Below are 11,556 nucleotides of genomic sequence, written 5' to 3'. Positions count from 1 at the left end.
GATTTTGTGGTTTTTCTTGTTGTTTACATGAGGATTGAGCAAGGTTTGACACCATGCTTGGTGGATGTGGCTTAGTCTCTGGCTTTTCCTGGCAAGGAGGGGTCTCAGGAGATCAGCTGCTATCTGGACCCCCCAGGATTGGGGTACAGCCTCCCGTATCCCCTACTGTACCTGAGTGGTTCTGTCTGCTTCATGGGCCTGCAAAGCGGTTCTGGCTCCACAGGGTTAACAAGTTCAGGGTGGACTTTGGCAAAATTGCTTTCCAGGGCAGTTAAATACTCTCCGTCAAAGGCCCCAGGCAGGGAGACCACCTTTGAGTGTCATTAGCAGTTGGTGCTCAGTGACCCTGTCCATCCAAGAGAAGGAATGCATCACGGCGAGATTTCAGATCTGGACTCTTTCCCTCGGGGGGCTCCCATGTCCCTGAATGGGCTGCTGTGTGTTTCATATCCAGCAAAACAGAAGAAGTTCTGTTATGACCCAAATCTTCTTGGGGTCCCCTTACAGCACGATGCTCTGGAGTCTGCCGTCCTCCCGTGGCGAATAATCCAGGACATAAACGAATCTGGTTGTGTGAACACACTGCCGGCTTTTTTCTGAGGATGGCATTTGGGCTCCAAAAGATGGACATGTGTCCACTGGGAGCCTCTGCAGGGGGCTCCTGGGTCCCATGTGATGGACCCTTGAGGCTCTCATTTTCTGGGTGACGACATATCTAACTCTTGCTGTGCATTTTCGTTCCAATAACCGGAATTGGCCAGGATCTGGGTTTCCTTTCTTGGCAGCTGGCATTGCCTCAGGGAGGACACGCAGCTCCTGTCTCGCTGTGAATGAGGCAGGGCAAGAATCCCCCCCAGCACACCCCCCAACGTGAGACCAGATCTGAGAGTGACAGGGATGCCCCACGCCTGGAGGCCAGGCTGTCGTCTCCTACGGGACCAGCCCCGCCCCCACTCAAGACAGTCCCAAACTAGGATATCCCAGGGACACTCTTGACGTGATGCTCAGGCACCTAGGAGGATTCCAACATCTCCGAACGCTGGTCAACTGCCTCGACCTGGAAGGGGCTAAGGGTTGTGGCAGGGAGGGGACACCCTCTGCCCTCACCTCGTGGTCTCGCCAAGGAAGGAGGGTTGTCCAAACATGCAGAGAAGAGGTGTCCATTTCCAAGGAACCTCATGGACCCAAAGATGCCTCCACACACTCGGTAAATCCCAGGAGACAGCACCCGGGGACCGCAGGTCGGACACCACCTTCCTCTGGGAGACCTGCTTCCAGGGTGCCCACTGCTGTCCTCTCGGGGTCCCCTGTCCTGTTATCTGCTGCAGAGGAGGGGTGCTGAAGCCCCTCTGTGAGCAGACACCGGCCTGGGGCGGTGACCCACGTCCTCCAGCACAGCTGCAGGTGGAGGGCTGGGGCCGGGGCGGGGGCCTCCCAGGGAGAGGTTTTTGTTCGAGCCTGTGTCACTGTGCTGGATTTTCGGTGGAGGGACCAAGCTGACCGTCCTGGGTGAGTCTCCTCTTCCCCCTCAACCCCCGGCTCTTCTCGAGGTTTGGGCCACTTTCTGCTGTTTTCCTCTTTGCTGGGTCTTGGGGTCAGCCTGTGGTCAAGCCTTCCGCCAGGACCCTGCTCTTCGGGCTCTGACCTCTCCCTCTCCCCTTCAGACTGCCCTGTTTATCTCTGTGGTCACCACCAGACCCTCACCTCTAACCCCAGAGGCCAGGGAACAGGCAAGATGACTTACAGACTCCTCTGTCTGTCTGCCTGGGGCCAAGCTGGCTTCCTAGACTCGCTTTCCTCTGTCCCCGCCCCAACCCCAGTCTGGGCTCTTATTGGACCCACTTTGTCTCTAAGGGTCACTCGGGGTCCCCATCTCAAAGGGAAGAGGGGAAAAGGTAGCTGAAAGAGATGGGGAGGCATTCCCTCAGGGCCAGGATTGAGGACCGAGGTCAGAAGGCCAGGGAGGTCTGGGGACTCTGGGTCTAGGGATCCGGGTCGCAGACCCCGCAGAGATGGAGGGGCTCCCCCAGGCCTCCGTGGGGCTGCCGTGTAGATCCTGGGCCGGCCAGGAACCCGGGGAAACTGCGAGAGGGAAGACAGGGAAGGAGAAGGTGCTGAACTCAGAACTGGGGACGGAGATGGGAGGTCAAGATGAGGACACCGTGGATTCCCAAGTCCCCGGGACACACTTCCTTGCTCAAAAAAAGGCAAAATCTATGGCACAAAAGCTCTAGTGATGTGTCCAGTTTATAGGGCAGGGGACGGAGAGCCAAAAAGACTAGGATAAGAGAGACCTCAGAAGAGGAGACAGGCTCTAGATCGCCAAAGATCCTGGCCCACAGGCAGGGTCCAGGGAGACAGATGTGGGTGAAACAGACCCCTTGAGGCATAGGTTCAGAAGTCCCCGGAGAAGACATGTCAGGTCAGAAATGTCCCCGGATTGACCCCACAGGAGGTGAGAGAGGTCATGTCATCTACTCAGGGGACAGACAGACAGCCGCAGGCAGGCCCCCATCAATCGTCAGAAAGGGGCAGGCAAGGAGAGTGAGGGTCAGATGTCTGTGTGGGAAACCAAGACCCAGGGCTTCTCAGGACAGTGCTGGCAGGGGTCCCGGCTCAGGTTCCCCAGGAAGATGGGGAGGTGCCTGAGGAAACCCCACCCGCCTTCCCTGGCACAGACCCTCTGGCTCACGGTGGTGCCTGGACTCGGGGTCCTACTGTGCTCTCAAAGGATCCTGTGTCCCACTGTGACACAGACTCAGGGGCTCTCATGATGGAAGCAGACCTGCAATTGTGACCTTCATCCCCTCCCCCACTTGCAGGTCAGCCCAAGTCCGCACCCTCGGTCACTCTGTTCCCGCCCTCCAAGGACGAGCTCAGCACTAACAAGGCCACCCTGGTGTGTCTCATCAGCGACTTCTACCCGGGTAGTGTGACCGTGGCCTGGAAGGCAGACGGCACACCCATCACCCGGGGCGTGGAGACCACCCAGGCCTCCAAACAGAGCAACAGCAAGTATGCGGCCAGCAGCTACCTGACCCTGACGGGCAGCGAGTGGAAATCTAAAGGCAGTTACAGCTGCGAGGTCACGCACGAGGGGAGCACCGTGAAGAAGACAGTGAAGCCCCCAGAGTGCTCTTAGGGCCCTCTCGCCCTCACCCCCTCCCCCAGCTCTCCGTGGACCCCGGAGCCCCCGCCCAGGTCGGCTCGGACCAGGGGGCTCTCCTCCCTCCCTCTTCCTGCTTCTCCTGAATAAAGACCTTGTCATTTATCAGCCGACATTTCTGAAGTGCTTTCTGGGTCTGGCCGAGTGTCGGGGTTAAGGGTCAGTTCCTTAGGGAAGGGACAGGTATGACGCGAGAGTCCATCTACTTATCATCACCCCAACCCAGCCCCAGGGACCAGGGAGCTCTGAGTGCCAGGGGAGCGGTGACCCAGAGCAGGACATTGTCAGGCGGTGCAGGCTCCTGGGGTGCAGGCTTCCCCCCCACACCCCGTCCCCCTGGGAAGGGACAAGGGCCTGTGAAAGGAACAGGGGATGGCTCTGGGGTTGGGGGTGAGGATCGGAGAGAAATGAGGAGGGTTCCAGGTGAGCCTGAGACACACAAGGGCAGGCTTGGGGCCCTAGTAGGGAACTGGGGCCTCCTGCAGGAGGACTGTAGGCATCTGAAGCCAGGTCAGGGATGGAATTAGTTCTGGGGGGAATCTGCAGGGACCAGGTGCCATCTTCCTGTATGGCGGGGGTGGGGGGGGAGGTGGTCAGGAGAGCCGGGTCAGCTGAAAAGGACACCTTCTGGGGATAAAGAGGCCATCCAGTGACTGTCACATGGAGAGAGTCCATTGGGATTCAGTAAGAGAGTCAGGCAGATGAACCCAGCTCTTGACAGGCTTGGAGTGTGGCTGGAGGGCTCTAACAAGGTCGGGCTCTCGGAGGAGTCGGCGCCCCCGATCCCTGCCCAGGGCGCCCTCCCCGCCATAACCTAGCGGCTCCCCTGAGCGCACCTGCAGCTGGACACATCAGCTCAGGGCCTGGGGCAAGGGGTCATCTGCTCAGAGCCGCCGCCCCCCTGGCTCTGCCATTCTCAGGGCCCCGGCCTTGCAGCCCATCTGTGCCTCCAGCTTCAGGGCGAGGGAGCCGCCCTCCCCGGAGCTACAGACAGCTGGGTCAGCCCAGGGATGAAGTCTACATGGACAGAGGACTCTGCGGCCTCCCTGACGCAGAGGGGAGAACCGCCCCCCCCCAGGTCTTCATCCCTGGTACCCCAACCCAAAATCACAGACGAGGAGGTAGGAGAAGCCAGGGCCGCAGTGTCCCATAGTTGCTGCCTGATCCCATCTCCATGATGGGAAAACGAAGACCCCAGGGGAGAAGGGGACCACCCAGGTGGCCCTCATCTCAGTGGCCCTGCTGGGTACAATGCCGCCATGTCCCCCCCAGGGAGCTGTGGCCGCCCAGGACCAACTCCCCTGGATCTTGTCGTACATTTTCGTCATGAAGAACTGAGAACATGATATGAGAAGGCAGAGGAGTAATAATACCCCCAGGTTCTTGTCGCGTGGATCCCAGATCATCAGTTCAGGGGTGCCGCCAACTCCTCACCACAACGGAATCCCTCCTCCCCAGTGGGAGCCTCCGAAGCCCATCCCCCACCATGTCATCTCATCTGAAAATATGTCCCTCGTGGCCTGGAAAGAAAGAACCTAAACTGTAACTAAATTATCATGAGCAAACCCAAACAGAAATCGTCCATAATTCCTTAAGACCAAAAAATACCTAGTCATGAAATGACTCACAATTGTCATAGTATATTTACTTAGTTATGTTTTGTTTTCATTTGTTTTTTTTTTAATGTCTTTCTTTTTTCTGGTAACTTTTCATGTTAATGTTGATTAGTTTTTAAAGTCTTCCTTTATTTTATCTTATTTATTTTTGATGTTGCTGGGTCTTCACTGCTTCTCAAGTTTTTTCTCTAGTTGCAGTGAGAACGGCCTGTTCTGTACTTGCAGCGTGCAGGCTTCTCATTTCAGTGGCTTCCACCGTTGCAGAGCACACGCTCTAGAGCCCCGGCTCAATAGTTGTGGTGTGAGGACTTAGGATCTCCAAGGCCCGTGGGATCTTCTCAGATCAGGGAAGATCAAACCCACATCTCCTGCATCGGCAGGTGGATTCTTAACCACTGGACCACCAAGAAAACCCTGTTTTCATTCATTTTTATTGAACTATGGTTGACTTACAGTGTCGTATTAGTTTCTACTACAACAAAGTGAATCATATATATATGTGTGTGTGTATGTATATGTGTATCCACACTTCTTTCGATTCTTCTTCCATACAGGTCATCACAGAGTGCTGACTAGTGTTCTCTGTGCTGTGTCGTAGGTTCTCATCAGCCATCTATTTTATACGTAGACTTTATAAGAGCAGCATGTGCACGTCAGTCTCAATCTCCCAGTTTATCCCTCCCCTTCTATCCCCCTTGGTAACCATAATTTTATTTTCTACATCTGTCACTTCATTTCTGCTTTGTAAATCAGTTCACCTGAACCATTTTCTTAGATTCCACACTTAAGCCGTATCATGTGCTATTTCTCTCTTGCTGTCTGACTTCACTCAGTATGACAAGCTCTGGGTCCATCCGTGTCTCTACAAATGGCATTGCTTCATTCTTCCTTATGGGTGACTCATATTCCTTTGCACGTATGTACCACATCTTCTTTATCCATTCATCTGTCGACGGACATTTAAGATGTTTCCGTGTCCCGGCTATTGTAAACAGTGCTGCGATGAACACAGGGGTACATATGTCCCTTTGAACTGTGGTTTTCTCAGGGTATATGCCCAGTGGTGGGATTGCTGGATTGTATATGGTAGTTCTGTTTTGGGATTTTAAGGAACCTTCATACTCTTCTCCCTCGTGGCTGCACCAATCGACATTCCCGCAAGCAATACAAGAGTGTTCCTTTTTCTTCACGACGTCTCCAGCATTCACTCTTCACAGATATTTTGATGATGGCCATTCTGACCAGTTGGAGGTGGTACCTCACTGTAGTTTTGATTTGCATGTCTCTAATAATTAGTGATGTTGAGCATCTTTCCATGTGCCTCTTGGTTACTTGGTTGTGTTTGGGGCGCTGTTTGATTTGGTGTTTTTTGTGTTCTTCCAGGAGGGTTGGGACGCCTTGACACTCTGATTGGTGGGTGTTTCTAGGGCCTGGTGGTTTTGTCCTCTCCAGGAGGGTTGGAACGCCTCAACACTTGGATTGGTGGGCGTGTCTAGGGACTGGTGGGTCCTTCAGTCTCTCCCAGATCGCTCTGGCTTTTTCTAGCTAGAAGGGGCTGCAAGACCCCCCCAGGGTCAGGGTGCAGCCCCCAGCCCCTCCGTCGAAAACTGTATCTGGGAAGTTCTCACTACTTTATGTGCCTGCAAAGTGGTTCCAGCTAGAAAGGGTTAGCAGGGTTCTGGGGGATATTTTGGCCAGAGGCAATCCTAGGACAGTTGGCCACTTCCCTCCACAGTGCCCTTTCGGGATTGTAGGTAATTTAGCCAAGTTATCTTCCTTGGACGATCGAATCCCAGGTCCCTCAGGTGGGAAGCCAGGGGCAATTGCAGTTCTGTCCCCCTTGCTCTAGTGAAAGCAGTAAGTGAAAGAAAGTGCAGTTACTCAGTCGTGTCTGACTCTTTGCGACTCCATCGACTATAGCCTACCAGGCTCCTCTACCCATGGGATTTTCCAGGCAAAGCTACTGGAGTGGGTTGCCATTTCCTTCTCCAGGAGTGAAAGCAGTAATTGGTTCACAAAGGGAGGCCCTTCAGATGCTCTTCACTTCCCCAGAGTAACTTTCGGATCTTACTTCTATCCTTTAGTGGAGCACTTTTACAAAATGATGAGTGGTCTCTGCCATCTTCTGAAGGCGAACAGTTAATCATGTCACGGGAAAGTCTAGGGTACATGCAGGCGATGTTTGAATCCACCCTGGTTATATTCTCTTGGTGCTCGCATTCCCACCTTTGTCCAGGGCAGCCTCCCGCTCGGGCCCAGGAGACCTCATAGCTTCCTGCGTTCTGTGGGGACCGTGTGTTCCAGGCCCATCTGGTGCCTGGCCCGACTCAAGCCTGGGATGGACCATGTAGCCCAGCAGCCTGATTCTCTTTAACAAGTTGATATTTCAGCTTGATATTTCACCACAGTGAGGGGCTTGCTCACACCTCTGTTCGGAGTAAGATGCTCCCAGACACATCCAAAAATCAGATGAGACCCTGACGGCTGGCCAGGACACTGTCCGGTCCTCCCTGCAGACGGAGGCCGGACTTGGACGGGAACCAGCCCAAGTCTCACTAGAGATGCCCGTTTGAAGCCAGGAGAACCCCGGGGAACCAGGGGTGAGCCCCTGGAGCCCCAGTTAGGGTCAGTCGGAAGACGGTCGTGGCAAATCCATTCCAGCCAGATCCGTGGGGGGATGGGGATGTCCCTGCCCTCAGCCTGTGCTCTCACCAGGGGTCAGGCTGCTGCCAACTCCACAGAGAAGAGAAGCAGCTTTCTCCTCTGGGGTACTTTGCTCTTGGGGCGGTGAATGCCCGCCCCCATTATTCCATTCCAACCCCTGGCCGCCTGGTGGGAAGACTGCATCCAACACGCAAACCTGCTTAGGGAACCAGCCTGTCCAAGGAGCCTGCTGCCCTCTCGGGGTCCCCTGTCCTGTCATCTGCTGCGGGGGGAGGGGTGCTGAAGCCCCTCTGTGGGCAGACACCAGCCTGGGGCGGGGACCCCACTTCCTCCAGCACAGCTGCAGGTGGGGGGCTGGGGCGGGGCGGGGGCCTCCCAGGGAGGGTTTTTGTGTGAGCCTGTGTCACTGTGTGGTGTTTTCGGCAGCGGGACCAAGCTGACCGTCCTGGGTGAGTCTCCCTCCTCCCTTCTCTCCTTCTTCTTTCCCCAAGGTTTGGACACTTTTCTGTCACTTTGCTCTTTTCTGTGTCTGGCGTCGGCCCTGTGGTCAAGTCTTTAACCAGGACCCACCCCTGGGGCCCTAACCTCTTCACTTCCCCTGACCCCAGACTTGTCCTACTTGTCACTGAGGTCACCACCAGACCTCCCCCTCTGACCCCAGAGGCAGGGGAATGAGCAGGCTGACCTACTGACTTGTCTGTCTGTCTGCCGGGCCGAGCTGGCTCCCGGACTTCGCTCTCCTTTGTCCCCCCAACCACCAGTCTGGGCTCTATGTTGACCCAGCTTTGTCTCTGAGGGTCACTTGGGGTCCCCATCTCACGGGGAAAAGGGAACAAGACTATAGATGAGGGACCATGGGGAGACATCAGAGGGACCCAGAACCCTCAGGGCTGGGGGCCGGAGTCAGAGGGTCAGGGAGGTCTGGGGACTGTGGGTCTAGGTATCCGGGTCGCGGACCCCGCAGAGGTGGAGGGGCTCCCCCAGGCCTCCGTGGGGCTGCCGTGCAGATCCTGGGCCAGCCAGGGACCCGGGGAAACTGCAAGAGGAAAGATAGCAGAGGAGAAGGTGCTGGACTCAGAACTGGGGACGGAGATGGGAGGTCAGGGCGCAGGGGGCGCAGACACCTGAGTCTGCAGGACACACTCCTCAGAAGCAGGAGTCCCTGAGGAAGCAGAGAGACAGGTACCAGGGTAGGAAACCTCCAGACCCAAGAAGAACCAGAGAGGAACCTGAACTCTGATCTGCGGATGGGGCACCGAGGACAGGCAGACTGGCTCCTCCTCGACCCAGCACAGAGGCTCCAAGGGACACAGGCTTGGAGACCAACGGACCCCTCCGGGCAAAGGCGCAAACAGACATGTCAGGTCAAAAATTGACCTGACAGGAGGCCAGAGAGGTCATATCATCTACTCAGGGGACAGACAGACAGACAGACAGCCGCAGGCAGACTGCCATCAAATGTCAGAAAGGGGCAGGCAAGGAGAATGAGGGTCAGATGTCTGTGTGGGAAACCAAGATCCAGGGGGGTCTCAGGACAGCGCTGGCAGGGGTCCCGGCTCAGGTTTCCCAGGAAGATGGGGAGGTGCCTGAGAAAACCCCACCCGCCTTCCCTGGTGCCTGGACTCGGGGTCCTGCTGGGCTCTCAAAGGATCCTGTGTCCCACTGTGACACAGACTCAGGGGCTCCCATGATGGAAGCAGACCTGAGATTGTGACCTTCATCCCCTCCTCCACTTGCAGGTCAGCCCAAGTCCGCACCCTCGGTCACTCTGTTCCCACCCTCCACGGAGGAGCTCAACGCCAACAAGGCCACCCTGGTGTGTCTCATCAGCGACTTCTACCCGGGTAGTGTGACCGTGGCCTGGAAGGCAGACGGCAGCACTATCACCCGGAACGTGGAGACCACCCAGGCCTCCAAACAGAGCAACAGCAAGTACGCAGCCAGCAGCTACCTGACCCTGACGGGCAGCGAATGGAAATCTAAAGGCAGTTACAGCTGCGAGGTCACGCACGAGGGGAGCACCGTGGCGAAGACAGTGAAGCCCTCAGAGTGCTCTTAGGGCCCCAGGCCCCCACCCCAGCAGGTTCTACCCTCCCACCTTGGTTCCCCCAGCCCTTCCTCCTACACACAATCAGCTCTCAATAAAATGTCCTCATTGTCATTCAGAAATGAATGCTCTCTGCTCATTTTTGTTGATACATTTGGTGTCCTGAACTCAGTCATCCTCAAAGGAAACAAATCCTCTTAGCATTTGGGAATCAGGAGAGAGGGTGGAGGCTTGGGGGTTTGGGGAGGGATGATTTCACCGTCACCCAGAATTCCCCAGAGAATATTCTAGAACAGGGGACGGGGCCACTGCAGGAGTGGAAGTCTGTCCACCCTCTCCATCAGCCTCCATGCTTCCTCCTCTGCATGGACCACGTCCGGCTCTGATGGTCCAGGTCACACACTCTTTGGTTGCCATGGCCCCAGGGCAGTATCTCGGCTCCCTCCCCTGAGTCCTCAACAATCACGTCTGGAAACTGCTCCTGCTCAGGCAGCCCTCTGTCCACTTAGATGATGACTCCCCTAATGTCATGCGTGTTTTGGCTGAAACCCCACCCCGGTGATTCCCAGTCGTCACAGCCGAGACTTCCCCCGACTCCACCTCTCCAGGGCCACTGCCCTCTGCCCCTCCCCCAGGCCTCCCTGTCACATTCTCCAGGGGACCGGCAAGCCCCCAACCCTGGTCACTCATCTCACAGTGCCCCCAGGTTGCCCTCCTCCCGCTTGCGTGTTTTAGGAAGGTCCCAGCTGCCTGCGAGGTCTCTGACCAGCCCAGCTCTGCTCTCTGCGACCCCTTAGAACTCAGTCACCCCTTAGAACTCAGCACCATCTCAGGCCCAGGTGCTCATTTCAGTCAACGTGTTCCATGAGCTCAAGCCGAGAATCAGGTTAGGGAGGTCGTGGTGGGTTCATCTCTGACCTTGGGCGCTTTCTTGGGAGCTCAGAATGGGACCTGAGACCCGGATAGACCGTGAGCACACGTGAGCACCGTTAGACACACACACACGAGTCGCTGCAAACACGGCCATGTTGCTTGGACGTGTCTCTAGGACAGAGGTGCTTCCAGAATCCGCCCTGGCCTCACCCTGCGGAGACTACAGCTCCGTTCCCTCCGGGCTGTAAACCACCTCCTCACCCTCCCACCGGGGAGACCCCCAAAGCTGCTCGCGAGGAGCCCCCGCCTCCTCCAGGAGAAGAAGTTCCCCGGGACCCAGTGGGACACCCAGCCGTCCCTCCTGCCCCTCCCCCGCCTGGAGATGGCCGGAGCCCCATTTCCCAGGGGTGAACTCACAGGACGGGAGGGGCCGCTCCCCTCGCCCACCGGGAGGGCCGACCAGCCCCCTTGACAAGGAGGGCGGGCGTGGGGCTCATGTGCAGCTGCAGGCGGGCCTGGGCCGGGGGTGGCGGGGCTGAGAGCAGGGTTTATGTTCGAGGCTGTGTCACTGTGTGTGTGCTCGGTGGAGGGACCCAGCCGGCCATCCAGGGTGAGTCTCCCCTTTTCCAGCTTCCTGGGGTCAGGAGTGACAACTGGGTAGATTTCTGTGTTTTTCTTACTCATCTGGGGCTGAGGTCTCAGTCGCCCTAGGCCTGTAACCCTCCCCCTTTTAGCCTGTTCCTTCTGGGCTTCTTCATGTTTCCTTGAGGGACAGTTACCCAGCAAAGCCCAGAGAACATCCAGATGGGGCGGACAATATGGGACGGCAGGCGTGTCCACCGCCAGCAGCCCGGGGCCTCTCCCCTGGCTCCCCGCAGCCTCCAGACAATGTCTGAGCTGCTTCCCTGGACGCTTCACCGTCTGAAACTGTGAGGCAAAAGGGAGGACCCAGGGCAGATGGCCGTGCTGTGTGGGGATACTGGGAGTAGGTGGGGTCTGGGGGTGGCGGTGGTCACTGCAGGCCGATGCCCCAGGAAGGGTGAGAGGTCACGGCCGCTGATGCCAGCAGCTGCAGGGCGCACAGGCCGGGGGACGAGTTATGCAGCCAGGACAGGGCGTGTGACCCTGAAGAGTCAGTGACAGTGGGGGGCAGAAGGGGCCGGAGCCCCCGAGATTAGGGCTTGGGTCCC

General features: G+C 56.9%; 1 protein-coding gene and 1 gene segment (V, D, J or C); both read left to right on the top strand.

Moving 5' to 3' along the window:
* The window catches only part of LOC122420342 (immunoglobulin lambda-1 light chain-like), a 204,835-nt gene extending 201,556 nt beyond the window's left edge, over positions 1 to 3,279 (top strand). For 4 of the 7 annotated variants that reach the window (XM_043435471.1, XM_043435455.1, XM_043435464.1 and 1 more), the window contains exons 4-5: positions 1,477 to 1,509; positions 2,823 to 3,279. In XM_043435471.1, coding sequence (XP_043291406.1) covers positions 1,477 to 1,509; positions 2,823 to 3,142 — 353 coding nt within the window. In that variant the 3' untranslated portion in view covers positions 3,143 to 3,279. Of the gene's footprint in view, positions 1 to 1,470; positions 1,510 to 2,822 lie in introns of all 7 variants that reach the window. The other 3 variants (XM_043435446.1, XM_043435427.1, XM_043435419.1) reach the window with 3 other exon arrangements.
* The window catches only part of LOC122420176, a 224,880-nt gene extending 215,265 nt beyond the window's left edge, over positions 1 to 9,615 (top strand). The window contains 2 exon segments of the V gene segment in view: positions 7,858 to 7,895; positions 9,186 to 9,615. Of these exon segments, the coding sequence occupies positions 7,858 to 7,895; positions 9,186 to 9,505 (358 nt within the window).
* Positions 9,616 to 11,556: the final 1,941 nt, after the last annotated feature.

This window comes from Cervus canadensis, chromosome 1, assembly GCF_019320065.1.
Source record: "Cervus canadensis isolate Bull #8, Minnesota chromosome 1, ASM1932006v1, whole genome shotgun sequence".
Lineage (NCBI taxonomy): Eukaryota > Metazoa > Chordata > Mammalia > Artiodactyla > Cervidae > Cervus > Cervus canadensis.
This window is presented reverse-complemented; position numbering and strand designations above follow the sequence as displayed.